Genomic DNA, 23,853 nt, shown 5'->3' with positions numbered 1-23,853 from the left:
TGCCTCTATTACCCTCTCCATCACCTCTTGCCATGTACAGACACCTTTGCCTGGCTGACTCCTATGTGTTCACTCAGTTTTCTCAAGCATCCCTCCCTCAGGTACCTGTCATAGCCCACCCTCCTCCACCACACACTCACACACACCTCACACACTGGCAGGGGTGGTCCTTCTGCCCACAAAGTGCCCTATGTGTACTTCCATTGCACTTACATTCTGTATTATAATTATATAATTTTGCTTCATATTTCTGCTTCCACCTCTGTCAACTTCTTACCAGCAGGCACCATTTTTTGTTCATCTTAGAAGTCCAAGCACAATGACTAGTATATACAGAGACATTTGACAAACGTCAATTAAATTTTTTAAAAATGAATTTCTAATGAAAGAAATAATAAATGGATAGAAAAAAAACAGGCATTACTTTTGAAAAGCCAAAGAATCCTTGCTCTGTATTCATCTCTGGCTCTTTTTTTTTTTTTTTTTTTTTTTGCAGCTCCTGTCAGTGGACAATTTGGTGAGTTCTCCTTTCTTTTGCTCTTCAGTGTCTCTGGATAAGAGTGTCTCCCTAATAAATATGAGGCATTTGCAATGGCTATCAGAGGATCTCTAATATCTCCTGTTCTTGCTGAGGCCAGAAGGGATGTGAAAGTGTTATGTGGTCTATTGGCATCACCCAATGGCTAAGATAGCCAAGTGGCCACCCTCTGACTCTCCCTGGAAGAACGGACAAATGCACAAGGAGCTCCTGGCCTTTGGTAGGCCCTGCACTTACCTCTATCACCAATGGACCCCACTTGACCAGGCAGGACATCTTCAACTCCATGGCAAACATGCAGGACTTGGGACAGGGTTTTCTCCAATCAGCAAGCCAGAAAAACTTCTCTGGTAACATCACACGGTGAAGATATCAGCAGGAATATTACATCCTCTATAGTTTTAGAAGTAAAATCCTCCAGGAAATGTGTGGAGAATGGAAAAACATACAAAAATTGGGGCCTTTAAAGGAAGAAATGCAAAAAAGAAGAGATCAGGGGAGAAGATGTATTATCTGTATCACACATGTTCTTAGTTCTGACTCTTATTGCCATTCTCCTGGGTCAGAGAGTGGCCCATGAATAGCAAGGAAGATCTAAATCCTCTCTCCTTGTCCAGAATCAGCTGACCTGGGATTTCTTCCTTGTCTGGGTCACCTCTGGATTCCAGCAAATGACTTGTCCATTCCTTGCTCTGCCACAATTAGCTATGATGAGAGGTTCTGGGCATCTGAATCATCTATGAAATGAAGGTGTTAAAAAAGTTAATCTCTCAAGCTTTACTCAGTGCCAAAATCTTCAGAAAATATGATTTATCCTTTTAGGAAAGTACAAGCCTGTGATTTACACAATTCCTTTGGAGGTTCTTATGAGTTCGTGAACACGATGAACCAATATCCCATGTGGGGCAGGGATGGCTTTCCCTAGGATCCACACCAGACTAACTAGCTATTTCTCCCACTGGCATTTGGCAGTGGATCCTGCTGGTGTTGCCTTCTTGAAATCATTTAGCTCATTGCCATCCCTGAGCAACCATTCTCCCCTGGGGGCTCCGGTCCACAATTGGCCTTAAGCAATCACTGACCTTCCCAGATGGCTTCCTTGGGAATTCTCCAAAGCCTGCTCCTTGGGTCTCTCCCACACAGACAACTGTGGTGGGGACCACAGGGTTCTCTATCTCAGACTCTGTCTCTTCTTTCCTCAGCACCTGCACCCAAACCCGTGATTTCCCTCCATCCTCCATGGACCATCGTCTTCAAAGGAGAAGCAGTGACTCTGACTTGCCACGTATCTCCCTTCCTTGCAGTAGAGAACAAAAAATGGTACCAGTGGTACCTTGGGAGAGAAATAATACGTGAAATCCCAGGAAACACCCTCCAGGTCCGTGATTCTGGAGAGTACAGATGCCAAACCCAAGGCTCGCCCCTAAGTGATGGTGTGAGCTTGACTTTTTCTTCAGGTGAGAAAAAAAGTGAAAGAAATAAAAACTTTAGGAACCATACAGTTACACAGAACCTGCCCTATAGTTAGTGAATCAAAATCTCTATAGATAGGACCAGGTAAAAAGAAATTTTTTAAAATTTTTTATTTAAATTCAATTTAGTTAACATATACTGTATTATTAGTTTCAGGTGTAGAATTTAGTGATTCATCAGTTGCATTTGACACCAGTGATCATTATATTAAGTGCCCTCTTTAATGCCCATCACCCAGTTACTCCTTCCCTGCCCAGCAACCCTCAATTTGTTTCCTAGAGTTCAGTGTCTCTTATGGTTTGCCTCCCTCTCTATTTTCTATTTTATTTTTTCTTCCCTTCCCCTATGTTCAGCTGTTTTGTTTCTTAATTTCCACATATGAGGGAAATCATATGGTATTTGTCTTCCTCTGACTGACTTATTTCACTTAGCATAATATCCTCTAGTTCCATCCACATCATTGCAAATGGCAAGATTTCATTATTTTTGATGGCTGAGTAATATTCCATTGTGTATCTATATACCACATCTTCTTTAATCATTCATCTGTCCATGGACATCTGGGCTCTTCCCATATTTTTGCTATTGTGGACATTGCTGCTATAAACATTGGTGTGCTTGTGACTTAGGTAAAAAGGAATTTGAGTAGTAATTTATTTGAATGGTTTCTGAATCTATGTATAACTTTAACCTAATAAGATTAACTTGGAAGGGCACCTGGATGGCTCCATCAGTGAAGCATCTGACTTCAGCTCAGGTTATGATCGCAGAGTCCTGGGATCGAACCCAATGTTGGACTCCCTGCTCAGCTGGGAGTTTGTTTCTCCCTCTCCCTCTGCAGCTCCCCCCCTCCCCTACTCGTGCTCTCTCTCTCTCAGATAAATAATAAAATCTTTTTTAAAAAAAGATTTACTTGGGGTAATAAGCAGCATGAGAATTTTTCAGCTAGGTAGACAGGCAAACAGATAGAGGTACAGGTACAGCTGACCCATGCAAACATGGGTGTGAATTGCACAGATCCACTTACATGCAGTTTTTTTTTTTTTACAGGACAGAGCTATAAATGTATTTTCTCTTCCTTATGAATTTCTTAATAACATTTCCCTCTAGTTTACTTTGTTATAAGATATAGCCTATGATACAGAGAACATACAAAATATGTGTCAGTTGACTGTTCATGTCATCAGTAAGTCTTCTAGTACAGCTGGCTATTAGTAGTTAGGTTTTGGGAGAGTCAAAACTTATACTCTGATTTTCCACTGCGTGGAGGATCCGTGCCTCACGCCCAATTGTGCAAGAGTCAACTGTATACAAAAAGCAAGAGAGAAGGAAGAAACATTTCTCTTTTTTTCTGTGCCCTAAAGCCACCTGTTTTGAATTTGAAGCAGTTATAATGCTGTTTGCTTTCACGAGCAAGGAAACAGTATAGTAACAGGGAGAAAATAAGATGCTTATCCTCTTTGAACTGGCAATTCCTCTCCTAAGAATTTGCCTACTGAAATCATAGATATGCAGCCCCCAAACTGAAGGAAATTGAATGGTCAAGAAAAGGAAACTCACTAAGTAAATTATATCATGTCACATTGAAGGAAAACTTGGAGGCCATTAGAAGTCAGGTTCACTAATGATATTGATGGCAAAGAAAAGTGTTCATAGTACAGTAAGTGAAAGAGCAAGTTATCAAATATATACATACTACTCCGATTTCATAAAGAGAACACAGTACACACAGACTCTCATGAACTTGCACATGGAAAAGAGCACCAGAAAAGTGCACACCTGAGAAGAGATTTTTATTTACCCTTCTGTTTTCCAAGTTTTCTCAGGGCATATGTGTTCATCTTAAAATCAGAAAAAAGGGAATTGTAATTATTATTTTTTAATTTTTTATTGTTATGTTAATCACCATACATTACATCATTAGTTTTTGATGTAGTGTTCCATGATTCATTGTTTGTGCATAACACCCAGTGCTCCACGCAGAACGTGCCCTCTTTAATACCCATCACCAGGCTAACCCATCCCCCACCCCCCTCCCCTCTAGAACCCTCAATTTGTTTTTCAGAGTCCATCGTCTCTCATGGTTCGTCTCCCCCTCCAACTTATTCCCCTTCATTCTTCCCCAAGGAATTGTAATTATTTTATGCATTTTTCCCCCATCCCTTATCCTATAAAATCTTTTCAATATACTAATGACAAGAAGGGAGAATCAGTGGAGGGCACCAAATGACCGCCTTGCATTTCTTGCAGCTAAACTGATCCTGCAGGCTCCCCCTTCCGTGTTTGAAGGTGACTCTGTGACTCTGATGTGCCGAGCAAAGGTAGAAAAAGTAGACACAGCCCGGAAGACCAGGACCCTGTATAAGGATGACAATGTGCTGATGGACCTTGGTGAAAACTCCAGCTTCCACATTGAACACGCAAGGCTGAAAGATAATGGAGAATATCACTGTACTGAATCTGTGACCTATTGTTGCTCTGTTTCTTCAAACACAATCAAAATCCAAGTCCAAGGTAAACCCTTCATTATTTGTGAGAAGGGTTCATGGGAAGGAAGTTCCCTGAGGTGGTTGAGAGAGAGAATGGTGGGCTGGGATATCACTGAACCCCAGGGCTCATTCCTGCAAGAATCAGAGAAAGTGCAAGAGTGCTTTGAGCTGAAGAGTGTTGGGCTCGTAAGTGCACCCCTCTTTGCCTGCTCTGCTCACGGCAACTGCAGAAGAGCTGTGCTTCTCTCCAGAGTAGCTCCAGGCCTCACTGCTCTGGGGCCTGTTGTGATTCTTCTCTCTAGAGTTGTTTCCACGTCCCGTGCTGAGGGCTAACCCCTCCTTGGCCACCCCCGGGAACCCAGTGATCCTGACGTGTGAGACCCAGCTCTCCCCTCAGAAGTCAGACGTCCAACTCTGGTTCCACTTCTTCAGAGATGGCCAGAGCTTGGGGTCAGGCTCGAAGAGCTTTCTGAAAATCTCAATCCCCTCCGTCATGGGGAGCGAAGACCCACCGTATTACTGGTGCGAGGCATGGGCAAGCATTCCCGGTGTCTACAAACAGAGCCAGAAATTCCAGATACCCGTGCAGAGTAAGTGTGGGCCGGTGTTGAGATGCGCTGGGAAGAGCTGGGCAGAGCCGCACAGCAGCCCTCGATTGTCCCGTCAGTCAGTGAACAAAGGCCCTGCCACTCCTGGTCCCAGTCCTCTTCCTGCTACCCAACCCACCGCCCCCCTCACCTGCTTCCTGCTTCTTCCCCGAGGCGCCTGCCCTCGTCTGCTCAGCTGCCTGACCTAAACACCACAGGCTGCATGGCTTACACAACAGAACTGCATTCTCTCAGGGTTCTGGGGGCTACAAGTCCAAGACCAAGGTGCCAGCAGATTGGTGTCTATGGAGAGGCCATCTGTCCTGCAGGTGGCCGCCTTCCCACTGTGTCCTTATCCAGCCTCGTTCCTCTGTCTCCTCCTCCTCTCCGAGGATTCCAGTCTTATCTGATTAGGGCCCCTTTAGCCTTCATGATCCCCTCAAAGACCCCATCTCCAAATAAGCCACACTGGGGGTTTGGGCTTCGACACATGCAATTCCAGGGAATAGAGTTCAGCTGATAACGCATCTTGATGTCTCTGCTGGCTCGCAGATCTTTGAACATGTGTCTGTCTCTTGTGGGCTTCAGGCTTTATCCAGCCTGGGACCATCACACCACTCAGTGTGTCTGTAGCATCTCTCCCTCTGCCTCTCTCTCCCTCTCCTTTTCTCTCTCTCTCCTTCCCTCCCTCCACCAGTGCACTCAAGGCCATAAGGACAGTCGTGGCCGTGAGAGGTCACAGCTTCTACAGAGGCGTCCCTGCACTCAGGGCCAATGCCAGCCCACTCCCAAGAAGACATGGGATTCAGCACTAGGACCAGGACTCAGGAAGGAGACAGATCAAGGTCCTGGCTGGCTCTGGAAACAGCCTGCTGAGTGGCTGCCAACTAGTCTCTGAGCTTCTTCCTGCGTTCTCTATCTGGAAACAGAGGGGGTCAGGCTGGGTACAGGGAGAGTGTAGGAACAGACAAGAGGGTCCTGGAAGAGTGTGTGAATCTGGAAGGAAGAAGGGTGAAGGGATCCCTGAGTCCAGCCCCAGTGAGCGGAGAAGTGGAAAACAGGGACAGAGGAAGCCTTCTTGACTTGGGGGGGAGGGGCAGCTCTTCCAGGGTCACAGGCAGGAGGAAGGAACAGGTAAGGGTGGGGCCTGGCAGCCGCAAAAGAAGGAACTTCTTCCCCAAGAGCGTCATTTACACTGGGAAACCGGACTGAGGTCACCTAACAAGGCGCGCGGGTGGGGAGAAGGGGCCACGGGTGGCGGGAAAGGGAAAGGCCAGCCTGGAGGGCAGGGGCTGAGACTGGCCAGTGATGGAAATGCGCAGGAGCCCCTGCTGACTGATGTTTCTCTCCCTCAGTCCCCGTGTCTCGCCCTGTCCTCACCCTCAGCACTCCTGGGGCCCGAGCTGTTGAGGGAGATTTGCTGACGCTTTCCTGTGGAGCCAAGACAGGCTCTTACCCCATCGTGTACCAGTTCCTTCGTGAAGAAGTAGTTCTCGGGAAGATGAAGGCCACTTTTGGGGGCACGGTGACCTTCCACATCTCTCTGACTGCAGAGCACTCTGGGACCTACTCCTGCACCGCAGGCAACAGCTTGGGTGTCCAGCGCAGCCAGCCGGTGTCCCTGTCTGTCACCGGTGAGCCTGGGGCGGTCAGCCCCCCATCCCTGTCGGGAAGCGTGTCCCCGCCTTCCAGGGCCTCTGCCTCTTCCTCCCCGCCTGATGTCCTGGCTCACGGGTCGGCTGTCCGCCTCTTTGCGGATCGCTGCTGGTTCCCTCCCACCCCGACCCCCGAGGAGCCAGCTGTTTTCCTCTTTCTCACCACTTGTCCTGTGAATATTCAGAAGCACGGTGTTCTCGGAAACAACAAAATAAGTCCCCAGGGGCCCACAGGTGTTTCTTGTCCCTTTAATATTGCATATTGATCACAGCGGGTACAGAGCCACGAAAGACACACGTGGGTCCTGGAAGAGTGTGTGAATCTGGACCCGAGGTCCTCCACAGACGCCCAGGCACGTCTGGACTGAAAGGCTGTGGGGCCAGGTGGGCGCCGGCGGGCAGGGGGGAGGCAGCGCAGGGGGCCCGGGGAGCAGAGATGGCTCTGCCTGCCGACTGGGCTTCAGACCCTGAGGCCACAAAGGTGGGTGTCCAAGTTATGAAGGGCAAGTGTCTTCCGTGGAGCCTTGAGTCCCAGTGTTGTGCGGTCTACGGAGAACAAATTCCGGGCACAGTTTTGGGGGGCGGGGACTGGAGGGTGTGGGCCGGTACTGGTGCGGAGTCTAGTCCTGGCTCAGGCCCGGAGCCGACTTGGGTTCCTCGTCTATAGAAAAAACACAACTAGGCAGGAGACAAGCCAGGATCCAGTCTTACAAGGAAATGGACCCGGGAGTCCTGTGGGAGGCATCAGATGAAAGACACAGAGAAACAGGCTCTGACACCCAGAGGCCCGAGGACATCGGGCAGTGGCATCACCATGAGCGCCCTCCACTGCGGAAGGTTCTGCATGACAGCGCCTCTGTTCACCTAAGGAAGAAGGGCATTGCGCGCCCTGCGTGCGGACTGCACTCTGTCTCCGGATGCCTCGGACTAGCCTGCATGGCCTGTGCACACAGTTCTGAGGTCGAGCGGCCGGTGTGGACCGCAATAGGGCAAGCACCAGTCCAGGGGCTATGAGTACCTGGAGGCTGTGGGTGTAAAGGGGCACCCCAATCTCTGCTGTGCCGTAAGAGGATTCTAGGGGAGTCTGTGCGTGAGCTGCCGGCTGGATGGCGTGTCATGGGAAGCGGGGGAGGGCAGGGAGAGGCTGTGGTCCAGGCAGGGGCAAATGCCGAAGGCCTGCGGGAAGGAGGGGAATGGTCCAGGACCAGGACCTGGGGACACCCCAGACCCACGCCAAGGACTTGGGCCTCATCCTAAAGGGAGCTCTGGGGTCTAAGAACAGTTTTACACTGGGAGGATCACTCTGGCTGCAGGGGAGGATGGATGGCAGAAAAGCCCGTCTGGAGAGCAGCCAGGAGCAGAGCAGAGGCCCCAGAAGAGAGGCCAGTCAGGACCCCAGGCCAGGCGCGCGGAGGGGGAAGGCCCCCGCCCGGGACTGTGGCTGGCAGAGGAGGCGCCATGTGCTCGTTTCCCACAGAAACCAAGGGAAGAGACTGAGCAGAAGACAGGGACCAGTTCAGACAAAACAGAGCTGAGAGCTGGTGAGAGGCGAGAACTGAGTCACCTCCCCTGAGTTCAGCCACAAAGCGCTGAAAGCAGAAGCAGAATGCAAACGAGAACGGAGTCTCTGGACGTGCCTGCTGCCTCATCACCTACATCGTGAGGCCTCGGCTTCCTCGTCTCTAAGACAGGGTCAATAATAGTACCTGCCCCACAGGGTTGTTTGGTAATTCAGTTAAGTGTCCGCAGGCCTATGTTTACCATTTTATATGACAAACACACATACACCTGGCACAGGCATGGAAGCGTTATATTATATTATAATCACAAACACGGACAATCAACTTTATAGATTGGTGGGGATAAAAAGCAGGTCTCAATGCACACACACAAAAAATAAGTGAGAGGCAAAGAAGTGGAGACAGTAAATGTAGCCCCTTCTTTCAGAAATCTGTCCTCAGAACCAGGGAGAAAGGCGTGATGGGGAAGAGTAAACACAGCTCTGGTAGTTTTGTTTTGTTGATTTTCTCACCTGGAGAGGATGAAACACATCTAAATGGAAATGGGAAGAAGCCAGTACAGCCAGCGCTGGACAGAGGCAGGTGGGCTCCTGGGGGGAAGGAGGAGGACCCTCCTTGGGGGGGGGGGAAGGGCAGCTCTTCCAGGGTCACAGGCAGGAGGAAGGAACAGGTAAGGGTGGGGCCTGGCAGCCGCAAAAGAAGGAACTTCTTCCCCAAGAGCGTCATTTACACTGGGAAACCGGACTGAGGTCACCTAACAAGGCGCGCGGGTGGGGAGAAGGGGCCACGGGTGGCGGGAAAGGGAAAGGCCAGCCTGGAGGGCAGGGGCTGACTGGCCAGTGATGGAAATGCGCAGGAGCCCCTGCTGACTGATGTTTCTCTCCCTCAGTCCCCGTGTCTCGCCCTGTCCTCACCCTCAGCACTCCTGAGGCCCGAGCTGTTGAGGGACACAGGGTGACACTTCACTGTCAAGCCCGGAGAGGCTCACCCCGCATCCTGTACCAGTTTTATCACGGAGATGTCCCCCTGGGGAGCAGTTCGGCCACCTCTGCAGGAGGGGCGTCCTTCAGTGTCACTCTGACCGCAGAGCACTCTGGGACCTACTCCTGCACTGCGGACAATGGTTTCGGCCCCCAGCGCAGTGACACCAAGAGCCTGTTTGTCACAGGTAAGCCCTGGATTCCTGCCGGTCACTCATCTCTGACTCTTTTGTCCCTATTTTACAGAAGAGGAAACTGAGGCCCCACGCGGTAAGTGACGAGGCAGCAGGCACACCCAGGGATTCTGTTCTCATTCGCATTCTTCTGCTTCTGCATTCAGTGCTTTGTAGCTGATCTCAGGGGAGGTGACTCAGTTCTGGTCTCTCACACTGAGCCTTTCAGAAGTCTGCATGTACCTTCCAGTCCCTGCCTCCCCCTCCCCGCCAACACACAGCTGGTGCCCCTGGCGGCCCCTTCCCATAGAACCAGCTCCCTGTGGCCTCAGCCCTCACCCAGCCCTGGCTCAGCCAGACCCCTAGATAGCTCAGCATACTCCCCAGCTTTTGCCAGATGAATTCAGTCCCTCAGAATATTTTCTCATGCCCTGTAGGTTCAGTCCCCAAGGCAATTTTTTTAACCCAATGCAGAGAAGCATCCCCTGCTTTCCCCACTAACATGTACGCTCATGTAGCCGCAAGCACAGTCACACGGACAAGTCACAGGCGAGCCCTCAATCTCTCCGGAGTTCCCTCCTTGAAGAGGTTCAAGCCCTCACAGTAGGGTCGACGAGGAAAGGAGGAATGGCTTTCTGGAGTTTCCATGATGCTTTGTCCTAATTCATTAAAATAAGTTTCATTTTACTGTATTACGTTTTTAAAGCTTTTGTTGAAGTATGACACACATTCAGAAAAGTATACAAATCAGGGGTGTACCAGCTCATGGTGACTCATGTAACCACCAAAACGGTGTCGTCTTTGGAGTGAAGTTGCTTCTATTTACACTGGTATCTTTGCTTATTAGAGAGCAAAAGTCCAGTTGTTCATTGGTTTGTCTGCTTTTATGAGAAGCAGAAGTATGACCAAAAGATCTTGAGTGGTCCATTCCACATCACAAGGAAACGGAGACCCGGGGTGTCCCCAGAGGGGGAGGGCCTGTATGGACATCCAGGGAATGAGAAAAACAAGAAAGACAACACTTGCAGACCCATGGAAGAGCTGAGAGATGTCTCAGAATAGAACTTATTTCTCAAAAGCAGGTTATATTGATAGGCGACGAGCTAGAAGCTCCCATCGCTCAACTCGCAGGCCACCAGCTATTTTCCTCGTATCCCTGCACACCATCCCTGCAGCTCCTGAGCATCCTCCACTCCATTCCCTCTCTCTCATGACTTCTCTTGACTCACAGCTTCTGCAACACCCAACATCGACTGCTCAGCTTCTGGGTGTGACGCCTTTCTCTGTATTCCACCCTCTACCGTGTCTGCCAATGCTGGGTGGCTCGCTGCCAAAGCAGTGGCTCTACCTGGTCCAGCGGGGCGTGGGGGGGCAGCTTCACCTCCAAGCTACGCCCTAGGCCACAGCCAGTGCACTGCCCACTTCTAGCCCAACAAAGTATGGAAACGACAGGACACATAATGAAGTCTGTTTCAGAAAATACTTGTTTTAGGGAACTATATGCACAGCAGACTCTGAAGTTTCCTAGAAAGAGCCAGTGTACCTGAAAAACACTTGGGTCATCGGATCTAAGTATGAATCAGAAAACCTGAATTCTAGCTCTGGCTATGAACATAACTGGTTCGTGATTTGGGCAAAACGTTTAAACTTTCTTTGTCGCACTGTTTTCACCTAAATTGGAAGTTAGATAAGACAATAATTAGTGTTCCTCGCAGCCCCAGAGTTCTGTGATTTGAGTTGGAACAGGAACCCTAAGGCCAGGAATTCGTGAAGCTCTGGAAGAAATGAAGTGAGGGAGAGTGTGAGAGGCACCAGTCAAAGCCCCAGAGAAGAGAGCCAGGGAAAACCGTGCATGCTGCCAAGCTGGGCTCCTTTACCTATCCCAGCAAGAGAGAGCACCACCATGACGGAGCCTCATCATCGCTCAGGGCAGAGCTGGGGGAGGCACCTTGAGGGTTGTGGGAGCGGGTGGTAGTCAGAGTGTGAGTGCAGCTGGAGGTGGGGCCTGCTGAGTGCACAAACTGGCGATGTGCTGGTCTTAGGGACACATGAGTCTGGGTACAGATGGTCTTACCTTTGAGCGTATGGATCTAAAGGATCTCTAGCTCCTTGATAACCCTTGTTTTAGATCACAGAAATCAAGAATGACCAACAGAAGATATTCCCCCAATATAAAATGTGGGGTAAAGAGATGATTTAAGAAATTTAAGTGTTCTGAGACCCAGATTCCAAAGCCAGAACTTAATCTATCTAGGAACGCCCCCAGCCCTAAGGCATCCTCCATCCGATTATCAAGTTTTATTTTCTTCTCAAACTTAGCAGTACCTGAAACCTCTTTATCTCCTGTTTCTTGTCTGCTTCCCTCTGTACCATGATATAAGCTTCATGAGAATGGAACCTGATCACTCGGGGTTTCCACGACACCCCTGTACCTATTCGGTGTCTGGCGCAGTATAGGTCCTCAGTCAGCATTTACGATTCAATGAACAAGAAGTCTTTGAGGTAAAATGAGGAAGAGAAGAGCAGGAAGAGAAAACTGATCTTTGCATCTGCTTATATAAGTGAGCAGAAATTAATAAGCCCTAGGTTAGCGAACAAGTTATCTGTGAGCTGAGTGAGAAGCTTCACTGTGAGTCAGGCAGATATTCTGACAAAGCAATCTACTCTTTTGAGGGAACGTACCCCAAAGAAAAGGCAAAGAGATATCGTGGGGATGTGCTCTGATCTATATCACCAGCTCTGAGTCACCGAAACACACACACATACACACATGGACACATACAGAGGCGCGCGCGCACACACACACACACACACACACACACACACACACACACAGCATTCTCAAGCAAATACAAGACTCTGAATACAACTTCATTCACTGGAGAATAAGTTATGAGCAAAAACGAAGCACAATATGGGAGTCTTTGCATTGCTGCTTTTAAACTTAAAATATAACACATAATATCTTCAAAAAGAAAAATTACTATAGGAAACAAAAAATCCTACAAATTCTTCTAAATATTCTCAAAACAATTAAAGAAAATACAGACTTCAGGAAAAAAAACTACAAAAAGGAATAAACAGGTTAAAGAAGAGTTGATAAGATAACACAAGAGATTTTAAAAATTGTCTAGCAGAGCTCAAAAGAAACACCAAAAAAAAAAAAAAAAAACCCTACAAAGCTATTTTGGAAATGAAATCCAAATTTGAAGCAGTAAGGCTAGAATGTATACTTCTAGAAACCATTAATAAAATGAAGAACTGGTTTGAGAAAATAATACAGAATGCGAAGTAGAAAGAGAGACAGATACAAAGGCAACAAGACAAAAATGTACAGTACAGAGGTCCGACAGTGAAGACCACTGAGTGGAATGTCTCTAAGTTAGGAAACCAAACTGAGGAGAGAAACGAAACTCAAAGATGTAATAAAAATTGTTCCTGAAGTGAAGAAAACTTGAATACATAGATGGAAAGACTTACCCTGAGGAGGTTACTGAATGTTGAGGTTAAACATCTGTCTGTGTGTGTGTGTGTGTGTGTGTGTGTGCGCGTGTGATCATGGCAATAAGTAAATGAGTAAATAAATGCAGTCATCTCAGAAAGAAGACTGGTCTTAGACTTTCCACAGAAATCATTGCTAAGAGAGAGGAGTCATGTCCAGACTTGTACTTTCAAGGGAGGAAAGAGAACCGAGAATTTTATACCAAATCCGAAAGTCATGCTCAGACATGCAGGGACTCAGGGAACTTAATATCCATTAAACTTTCTTTAAAAATTACTTGATGACAAAATGCAGCCAGCAAAAATAGGAATTGATACAAAGGACTCAAAATGACTTCACTGAGATATAAAACGTATACACTGAATATCTCTCAGCGGTGGCTGCCGTGAGAATCACTTAGGAACTCTGAAACAGGCTCATTACTAAGCCTCTCTCCAGACCAATTAAACTTAGAATCTCTCAGATGTGGCCTCAGAATCAATATTTTTTAACACATCCTTAGGTGAGACTATCGTACAAATAGGGCTGAAAACCACTGATTCAGAAATGAAAACAAAGGCTACTCAACTGTGAGAATCATGGTTACAGAAAGTGCCCAAAATGTAAAAAATAAATGTAACAAAGAAAAGTCAGTTGGTCTAAGGGAGACGAAGAAATAAAAGAACAACAATTCTCTCATGATTATTATTCTTATTTCATGGTGGAGAACAAAATAGAATTGACTGGATACATTTTGAAAAATTAACCACAGCTTTCAAATTTTCCATTTTGTCAATAATGTCTGAATCCTTTACAGGCAGTAACTTCTCATTAATGGATTGTAGTTCACCAGCAGCACCTGAAACACCCACGAGTAGACCGCAGGGTCACATAGGATGCAGTGGGTGAGTTGTTCAGAGACAACAACTGTAGAATTTAGGATTAGGAACAGAGAAGAAATAATAAGCTTCTGCACCTTCTATGACTCTCACTGATGAGAGTGTGGGAACTGGAATTCTTATATTCCCTTAGTGCAAGTGCAAACAGGTCCAAAGTTTTTGAAGAACAGTCTAGCATAATATATGTTTATTTGAAATGTTCATATTTCTCATCCCAGAAATTCCACTTCTAAGAATTTATCCTAAGAAGTGCATACACAAACGTGCCACGATGGATGTGCAGGACTGTTGGCCGTGACATTATCCGCAGGAGGAGAGCAAGGACATTCCCAGTCGTGGGGAATTCCTTCAGTGCACTATGGTGAATCCATACACTGGAAGGCTTTGCGCTTGTTAAAATAATTGAGCAGTATTCACCCCAAATCATCAAACTGTAAATTTAAAAGAGTTGCATTTTGTTATGTACAAATTATACCTCAATAAAGTTGGTCTCTAAGGTGGATGAGATAGACCTTTAAGAATGATGTAGAAAGAGGCTCATGATGTGCTGCTGAAGGGAAAACCAGGGTGTAGACCAGGATGTGTATTGTGATCCCGTGCATGTGTGTGCATGTATGTTTTTACGTGTTTATTTACGTTTTGGTGTGAATGGGTGTTCATATACATAGAAAAGATCTAGAAAGTGTCACAAATACTCTACAGAGGTAATCTCTGAAAAATGAAAATAAAGGAAATGTGAAAAGATACTGGTGTCAACTAATCTATTTTTGCCCTCAGTCCCAGCATCCTGCCCCGTCCTCACCCTCAGGACTCCCGGGATCCGGGCCGTGGTGGGGGACATGGTGGAGCTTCGCTGTGAGGCCCAGAGCGGCTCTCCCCCGATCCTGTACCGGTTTTATCACAAGAAAGTCACCCTGTGGAGCAGCTCGTCCCCCTCTGGAGGAGGAGTGTCCTTCAACCTCTCTCTGACCGCAGAACATTCTGGAAACTATGCCTGTGAGGCTGATAATGGCCTGGGGGCCCAGCGCAGCGAATCGTTGACACTCAGCGTCACAGGTGGGTTGGTCCTACCCTCAAGCAGCACAGCCAAGCCTGGCATGCCTTCTCTACCCGGCGGCCAGACTGGAGCTCCAACACCCCCACTGCTGGTGTGACAGCCCAGCCGGGGACTTCCTGCCGGCAGAAACCCATCTGCAAGTCCAGGTCCCTTCCTGCAGTTATGGCTGTAGGAACCTGGACCATCCAAGCAGCACAGTCTTCCTATATGGGATCAAAACTCCTCACTAAAAATGCAAAAGCTTTTTAGACCATAGGCGATATACTGATCTATAAGTATGATTACTGAAAGGGAAATTAAATTTTGAGTATGTGTCTCTCTGCTCCAAAAAAAGATTTGGCCATTCCTTGTCTGGATTTTTCTCCCTTTGACCCCCACAAGCCTCTACTCTTGTGCTTCTTTCATTACCAGGAATATAAATGTGCCTCAAACTTCTTTATTAAAAAGTCTGTCTTAACATTAACTCCGTGCATAGCCTTTCAGGAGACACAACCAATCCTGTTTACAAAGTGATTCTTAAAGCAATGGTGGCACAGGAAACACAGAGAGGTGAAAGCAGGATGGCATGAATGGAATCGGCCAGCCCTCCACCAAATTCCTCCATTCTCTATGCTGCACTCTGACCTCTTGCCATTAAGTATTAGATCCAAAGGAAAGCTGCTTCTTGTGAGCTCTGAACCTGTTGTGATGGCCCTCCTGGCTGGCCAAACCTCTAGACTCCTGTTTAGGTAGAACTGGGGTATAGCAAAAGTATGCTAAGGACAGTTGAGAAGAATGTTCTGGTCATCACCATTATCACCACCACCATCACCATCACCACCATCACCATCACCATCACCATCACCATCATCACCACCACCATCACCACCATCATCACCACCACCATCACCGTCATCACCACCACCATCACCACCACCATCACCGTCATCACCACCACCATCACCATCATCATCACCATCACCATCATTACCACCAGCATCACCATCACCACCATCACCATCACCATCATCACTACCACCATCACCACCACCATCACCGTCATCACCACCACCATCACCATCATCATCACCATCACCATCATTACCACCAGCATCACCATCATCATCATCACCACCATCACCATCATCACCACCATCACCACCACCACCATCACCACCATCATTTCCACCAGCATCACCATCATCATCACCACTCAGTCCTTGCATGTGCTAGGCCCTGTGCTTAGTACTTAGCATGTAATATCTCATTTCATCTTTAAGATAAACCAGTGAAACCACTTTTATCCCCAATTTACAGGAAAGGAAGGTGAGGCTCAGAGGTAGAAAGTAGCCAGTTTACACACAGCTGGGAATGGGACAGCCAGGTTGAGGCATGGGCCTACCCAGGGCCCCACCTAAGTCTACATCGTGACGTTCCTTCATCCCTTGTGGCCATGTTTTAACACAACTTTTGAGTTTTTAGTAATTCATTATTCTGAAGGAATGCATAAATCTTCATGATTAGAAAAGCGCATGGTACAAAAGGGACAATATGAAAAGTGAAGGTCTCATTCTACCTGCAGGCACACACTTTCATGTCCACATACTTTCAAGATATAACCACTGTTAATAGTTTCATGGGAGAAAAGAAAAAAAGGAAAGGAAAGGAAAGGAAAGGGAAGGAAAATAGTTTCATGGGTATTTTTCTTTCTTTTTAAAAAATGTTTATTTAAGTTTAATTTAGTTACCATATGTAGTATTAGTTTCAGGGGTAGAATTTAGTAATTCATCAGTTGCATATAACACCCAGTGCTCATTACATCAAGTGCCCTCCTTAATGCCCATCACCCAGTTACCCCATCGCCCCACCTCACCTCCCCTCCAGCAACCCTCAGTTTATTTCCTAGGGTTAAGAGTCTCTTATGGTTTGTCTCCCTCTCTGTTTTTATCTTATTTTATTTTTCCTCCCCTTCCCCTATATTCATCTGTTTTGTTTCTTAAATTCCACGTATGAGTGAGATCATATGGTATTTGTCTTTTTCTGACTGACTTATTTCTTTTAGCATAATACCCTTTAAGAACTCCTAGCCTCAGCAATCAGACAACTAAAAGAAATAAAAGGCATCCAAATTGACAAAGAAGAAGTCACATTTTCACTCTTCACAGATGACATTATAGTCTATGTAGAAAACTCAACATACTCCACCCCAAAATTGCTAGAACTCATGGATATTTTTCTAGAAATATTCAAATATATTATAAACATAAAGGTGTAAAATTTTTTCACAGAAGTAGAATCAGGTTATACATAATTATGCAACTTGCATTTTCACTTAAAAAATACATCTTGGATGTCTTTTGTATTTCATCAGTCAGTTAACTGTCCCTAAAGGAAGCAGTCTTAGAGGTAGATTTGCAGGGTCAAATTTGATGTGCATTTTAAATTTGGCAATTTAAGTTTGCCAAATTTGAGAAAGTGTTTCAAATCCGCAATCCCACCTAGAGCATGTTGAGGTGCCCGTTTGTCCACAAGTCCAAGAGTATGATCTGTCTTTTTAGGCTTTGTCCTTCTGATGGGTGTTTTTATTTGTATGTATTTAATTAGTAACGGAGATAATAATCTATTTATTTATTGGCTACTTGAAGTTTTTAGCGATTCATACCCTTTCCACACTTTTCTGTTCAGTATTTTTGTGCATCTGTAGATTAAGGTCAGTAGCTTTGTCTGTCATATGAGTTTCAGTCTAGTTTCCAAGACTGAGATCTGACCTCTGCCCTTTGTTTATAATTTCTGCTCATTTACGAATATGTTAGAAGTAGGGACTTGTATTAACTTTTTCTCTCCCTCAGTCCCAGCGTCCCGCCCGGTCCTCACCCTCAGGACGCCCGGGGCCCAGGCCTTCCCTGGGGACGTGGTGGAGCTTCGCTGTGAGGCCCAGAGCGGCTCTCCCCCGATCCTGTACCGGTTTTATCACGAGGATGTCACCCTGGGGAGCAGCTCGGCCCCCTCTGGAGGAGGAGTGTCCTTCAACCTCTCTCTGACCACAGAACATTCTGGAAACTACTCCTGTGAGGCCAACAATGGCCTGGGGGCCCAGCGCAGCGAGGCGGTGCCACTCTCCATCTCAGGTAAGTTTCCTGTGCCCAGGCCACCGATGTGCACAGATATCCCCTCCAAGGATATTCTGATAATCCTCATGATGTGTGAGCAGGGTACTTCTTCTCAAGGATAGGGACACGAAGCTGAGAGTTCTCTACGTGGTCCTCCTCTGAGGTGTTTCTGAAAGGATGGTACTAGAGTAGGAGCAGGGGGCCAAGGAGGACCACTGACTCTGATGCCCGCCGGTGGGCCCTGGCCGCCCCGGCCCTCCAGCCTGGCCTCAGCCGCAGACATGAGCTTCCTCCCCAAGAGCAGAGCCATTTCCCGGGTTGCTGCCCAGCCTCCCAGTCCTGGTGCCTGGACTCTTCCTCCCTCCCAGGCCCAGGCATCAGCTGCAGGGGTCAGAGCAGTTCAAGACCACGAGCCTCTCCCTCCAGCTCACGCGTGGGATCTCCCCTCCAGGGCTGACAGGGAGCAGAAGTGGCCCTATTGCCAGCGGTGTGGCTGGGGGCCTGCTCGGCATGGTGGGCCTCGCGGTCTTAGCACAGCTGCTGTATTGTCGGCTCCCCAGGAGAGCAGGTGGGTACCTTCCGCTTGAGGGCCTGCCCTCCCTGCCCCCTCCGCTCGGGCTCAGGCTGTCGTTGTAAGCACCCCTGAGCTCTCCACAGCTCCCCACCTTCCCTGCCTGCTCCCCTAGAATTCATCTTTACGAACACAGGGTTCCCAAAATGGCCCTAGTGCACGAAGATGCCTCAATGAGACAGAGTTGATCCAACATCATAAACCTCAGTGTGTCTCCCTCTCCACCCTCACGAGCCCCCAAGGAAGGGGAGGAAGAGGAGAAAGACCAAGGAATAGGAATGAGAGCAGAAACCCAATGGGATCTGACGACCTCCTGATCGTTTAATGTGCAGTATTTCCACAGCTGACCAGACCTGTTTCCCGCCGGCAGCTATGGAGCATTGCTCTTGACAAAATCCTCTTTCATGGTATAACTATGCCCCGCCGCAAGCCAGGGTCAACAGTTTCCGCCCCATCTGCCACCTCCCTTGGGCAGAGTGGAGCCGGGTCCACCTAATGCTGGCGCCCCGTGCGGCAGGTTCTCATGAGCCTCCTAGCAGCTGTGCTCCTTGTGACGGCCTCCTTCCCCTGGCTCCAGCAACCCTCTGCTTTCCCTTGCAGGAGGAAGGCCGACCTCTGACCCTTCCAGGTAAGACCCGGGCTGTGCTGCTTGTGGTTCATGAGATGCCCACAGGGGATAAAAATGAACCAGGTCTGGTCACTGCTGGGGACACAGATAGGTTGTGCCACCTTCATGTTGCTGTTTCGCTTGGCACACGTCAAGGCAATTGCCAGGACCTTCTCACCACCACCTTGGCTACACACACCTTCTTGCCTCAAGAGTTAAGTGCTTTTTATTTAGTAACCTACGTTCTCTACCACTGCTTGTCTGAGTGACCACTATAAGACTGAATACATCCATGTCCTAAGCTAGTCTCAGCTTGGCCGCTGCAAAGCTCTGGACATGACCAACCTAATACCTGCTCCGGGGACCCCCGAAAAGATGGAGTCACATGATCGGCCACCCAGAGAGACCGCTCTTCCCACCGGAGGCTGTGCCTGTAAGAAGGGGCTGCCATCTTGGATCCCAGAGACTCACCTTGGGAGCCCCACCATGGCTCACAAACCATCTCTGGGCAAGCGCATGGCCGCTGCGTCCAAACCATGCAGAGTTCCTGTGAGCCCTCATCATGACTGATTTCTTTGAGATCCTGATCTAAGAGTTCTAATCCTGGCTCTTGCCCTTTGTAGTCACGTGATCTTGAGCAAGTCACTTTGCCTCTTGGAGCCATCACCTTCTCCATCTATAAAAGAGGGATAATGATAGAATCAGCTTCATATTGTTAAAAGCATTAGCGCAGTGCCTGGTGTGTATCAGGTGCCCACGAAGCCTGGAAACATCGAGATTTGTAATGTGGTTGTTCACACTAGCAGACCGTTGGGTATGTGCTCATCTATGCGTCCAGGCTTGGCAGCCAGCCGCTGGTATAAAGACCTGCAAGCAGGGAGTGATGATTACAACTGCTTCGTCAGGGTTGCTGGGAAACATGGCTATTTCTGTCTCACAGGAGCCCTTCAGACTCGGACCCCCAGGAGCCCACCTACTACAATGTTCCAGGCTGGATGGAGCTGCAACCGGTGTACAGCAATGGTGAGGACCAAGGGCCCCCCACTAGGGCAGGGACCCCAGGGTTGGTCCAGGTGGGGGTGGGGCAGGAGAGGACCATGGGGCTGTGCAGAAGACAAGCTCTGGCTGGGGGAAGTAGGTCGGACAAGAGGCAAGGACCTTATAGCTCTCTGCCCCTTCTTTCCAAGTCAACCCTAAAGGAGGAGACGTGGTGTACTCAGAAGTGCGGATGATTCAGGAGGGGAACAGACATGCAGGTAAGACCCGTGGACTCTCGACTTCGAAGGCACCAGCCGCACGCAGCTCGGCCTCCACCCCTTCTGCAGGTCTGGGCTGACCGGACACAGAGCCGCCCTCGCGCGGGGTCGCTGGTTTTCTTCACTTATGCCCGCCTGCCCTGCTGGGCTCCCCGGCCCCACCGTGCCTGGGGGAACACCTGCCCTGTCTGGGCTTCGGCATTCCCCACTGTGATGGGAAACGGGCTGGCATTCCTCTTCTCCCTCCATCAGCTTTCTGTTGCAGCCGTGACACATGTCACCGACGCATTATCTTACCGTGCTGGAGGTCAGAGGCCAGACACAGGTCTCCCGGGCTCACGTCGAGGTGCTGCCCGGGCTGCGCTCCTCTCTGGAGGCTCCAGGGGAGAAAGTACTTCCTTGCCCTTTCTGGCTTCTCAAGGACACCCCTCCCCGTGGCTCACGGCCCCTTCCTCCGTCTTCAAAGGGGACAGTGCTATGCTGCATCCCTCTGATCACTCGTCCAAAGCCGGGTCTCCCTCTGAGCACAGCTGGGAAAGTTCTCTGATTTAAAGTTCTCCCTAAAATCTCACCTGAATAATCCAGGATAATCTCCCATTGCAAGGTGCTTAATCTGAATCACATCTGCAAAGTCCCTTCTTGCGAGGTCACACACTCACAGGCTCCAGGGATTGGGACACAGACATCTCGGGGGCATGACTCTTCCTCCCACTCTAACCCACAGGGTTGAGAAAGCAGACATGGGGATGCCATCCCCGCAGCTTGAGGATGACTCGCTGCTGCTGGGCTGGCTCTGCCCGTCCTCCCCGGTGGGTGCTCAGCTATGACCAGCCCCAGCCCGGCTCCCTCCTGCACAAGGGAGACCTGCCTCTGGGGCAGACTCCCTTTCACCTGTGCTCTGTAAGGAGCGCTGTGTGATTTTACCCATTCTGGTTTTCCGATCCTCTTGTATAAAGTCAAATGAACTGTGTTTGTGCTCATGCTTGGTTCAATGGCTCACCTGTCACACACAGGAACTCGCTCATACCCACAACTTCCTTTGAGGTGAGTATTGTTATTATCCCAATCTTATAAATGAGGGAACTAAGGCCAAGGACCTTAAGTGAGACTGCCCTGACGTCACAAAGCCTAGATGGTCCCTCCAAGCCAACAGGAGAGAGCCGCCTGCCAGATGTCACATTCCACATTCCAGATTTAGGATAGTATATAAAAGTCATAACAACACCTAACGTCCCATCAGCATGTGTTGAGATCCTGTGTGCCAAGTACAGTTCCAGGTGCTACAAATATATACGCTATGTGCGCTTATATATTTAATGCTTGTTTATGTGTTTATTCATAGCAGTCAGGACTGTACTGGCACATGTGACGGACACTGGAAAATACATACATACACACACACACAAACTCATATCAATTTACAGTAACCCCAGAGGGGGATGATGTTATTACTCCCACCACATGGAGGAGACCACCAGGGCCGGAGAGGTGGCCGTGACCTGCCTGAGGCCACACAGGTGACCTGGCCGGGCTCTCCACAGTGCATGTGAGGAGTCTGAGCTCAAAGCACTAACAAGAGAAGGGGTGGTCTCAGGGAGCCTGGGGAACTGGGAGGGATGCTGAGGAGGGCCGGGCCCCGCCGGAGGCCGAGGCCTCAGGCCAGGGCCCTGGCAGTACAGGGAGGCTGCCGTCCGGGCAGAGAGAGGACCCGGGTTGGGACGGGGCCAGTGGGGATGTGCGGCCGGGCAAGAGTGCTGGGTCATCTTTGCCAGCTGAGTGCTGCTCTTCTTCCCATAGTGGCTTCAAACTCCGCGTTAAGGCTCCTCCGGACCTACCTGCCCTCCTACGGCCCGGCCACCAGCCAGCAGCGGCTTTGCAGACCCCAGGGCTCCTCTGTCATCTACTCGCAGGTGAAGGTGGCATCCCTCCCGGCCTCCGCAGCTCCTCGCAGCTGAGTTCACACACCGGCCCTGCACCCTAAGCCATCCTTCCTGGGGGCAGGGACATGGAAGTGGGAAGAACTGAATGGCTCCAGGCCCCATCCTGTGGCCTCTGCCAGCAGTGTGACCCGAGCACGGGACCTGCAGGACAGTGCTGTTTCCCAAGCGACAGTCTGGAGCTTGTGGGTTTTTTGTCCAGTGACATGTGTCTCCCACCCAGGACCGTCTTGTGCCCTGGCCTCCTCAGCAGGCTTCAGGCATGGTCTCTGCTCTGAGTCTCACTCCCACACACACCCCAAACTCTACCCAGTGGGGCCTGCTCCTGGACATCTGTGGACATCTGTGCCCTGTGGATGCCTGTCCTCCCCACAGACATCTGCCCCCACCCCCCATCGATGCCCCTTCTCCCCGAGGACCCCTGTCCTTCTCCCGATGGACACCTGCCCTCCCACGGACACCTGCCCCCCGTGGACACCTGTCCTCCCCATAGACACCTGTCCTCCCCCGATGGGCACCTGCCCCCCACGGTGGCTTTCCTCAATGGTCATCAGCCTGGCGGCACTACTGCAGCACTCAGCCAGGTGGGACAGCATGTGGCCCTGGGAACAGGCACGGGCAGTCTGCAGACCTTCTCACCATGGGGCTGTGTTCCATGCCCCCATCTGCCTCAGACACTAAGGTCAGCCCCTGACACCAGGACAGCTTCTCCCCTGCATACGGGCTGATACCCCTGCCCAAGTCATTGGGTGCACAGCCCCTCCCCGTGCACCCCCCGGTGCGGGCACAGAGACGTCCTCGCACCCGTCACGGGAGGGGACACACATTCCAAGCATGGGCTGTTCTGACAGAGCCGCCTCTGAATGTCGTAAAGACAGAGAAGGGCAGCAAGGACGGGGCTTGGAGGAGGTCTGACAGTCCAGTGGGGACCGCGATCTTATGCCAGGTCAAGAAGAAGCCGCGGGAGAGATTTTGGAGACAGGGAAAATAGAATATCAACTATATAGTATTGATACTATTGAATCAATAATCTGATATTACTTTAAGAATATTTTTGAAAATATTTGAAATACCTTGAACTGATTCAGTAAAAATGTCTAAATGTGTGTGTTTGTGTGTGTGTTAGTGCACGTTTCTTTGTGTTTGTGTGTGTGTGTGTCCAGTATTCGGCCCCTGAGCAGCCTCCTGGGAGCACCCCCGGGGCAGTGAGGTTGGTCCCTGCACACTCCGACATGAGTCAGAAGGTTGATTGCATCAGGGGCCACTCCAGGCCATGCCACACCTGAAGCCAAGACCCCCTCTCCAGCCTGTCACCCTCCCCAGATTATGTCATCTGAACTGTCTGGCCGTCCTTCGGGGCTAGCATGCCAAGCACAGCGCACCGCACATACTCCCAAGACAGTTAAGTTCTGTCGGGGAGTGAAAGGCTCTGGGGCCATAACCGTGGACTACTGGGGAGTGTAGGGAAAATGTAGGACTTGGGTGAACAGAAAAAACCCAAGCTGACCTCCACACAGCAGGTTAGAAGGCAGTCTGGAGAC

The 23,853-nt window shown here is 49.3% G+C and overlaps 1 protein-coding gene across 3 annotated transcripts in view; it reads left to right on the top strand.

The window, feature by feature from the left end:
* Nucleotides 1-23,380, top strand: part of FCRL5 (Fc receptor like 5) — a 33,567-nt gene extending 10,187 nt beyond the window's left edge. For 2 of the 3 annotated variants that reach the window (XM_027610883.2, XM_027610881.2), the window contains 13 exons: nucleotides 497-517; nucleotides 1,741-1,995; nucleotides 4,262-4,525; nucleotides 4,803-5,090; nucleotides 6,443-6,721; nucleotides 9,152-9,430; nucleotides 14,573-14,851; nucleotides 17,681-17,959; nucleotides 18,393-18,509; nucleotides 19,113-19,140; nucleotides 20,060-20,142; nucleotides 20,307-20,375; nucleotides 22,173-23,380. In XM_027610883.2, the coding sequence (XP_027466684.2) occupies nucleotides 497-517; nucleotides 1,741-1,995; nucleotides 4,262-4,525; nucleotides 4,803-5,090; nucleotides 6,443-6,721; nucleotides 9,152-9,430; nucleotides 14,573-14,851; nucleotides 17,681-17,959; nucleotides 18,393-18,509; nucleotides 19,113-19,140; nucleotides 20,060-20,142; nucleotides 20,307-20,375; nucleotides 22,173-22,330 (2,399 nt within the window). In that variant the 3' untranslated portion in view covers nucleotides 22,331-23,380. The remainder of the gene's footprint in view (nucleotides 1-496; nucleotides 518-1,740; nucleotides 1,996-4,261; nucleotides 4,526-4,802; nucleotides 5,091-6,442; nucleotides 6,722-9,151; nucleotides 9,431-14,572; nucleotides 14,852-17,680; nucleotides 17,960-18,392; nucleotides 18,510-19,112; nucleotides 19,141-20,059; nucleotides 20,143-20,306; nucleotides 20,376-22,172) is intronic. The other variant, XM_027610884.2, reaches the window with a different exon arrangement.
* The last annotated feature ends 473 nt before the right edge of the window (nucleotides 23,381-23,853 follow it).

The sequence above is a fragment of the Zalophus californianus genome, chromosome 10, assembly GCF_009762305.2.
Source record: "Zalophus californianus isolate mZalCal1 chromosome 10, mZalCal1.pri.v2, whole genome shotgun sequence".
Lineage (NCBI taxonomy): Eukaryota > Metazoa > Chordata > Mammalia > Carnivora > Otariidae > Zalophus > Zalophus californianus.
The sequence above is the reverse complement of the archived record's forward strand: the minus strand, read 5'-3'. Positions and strand labels throughout refer to the sequence as shown.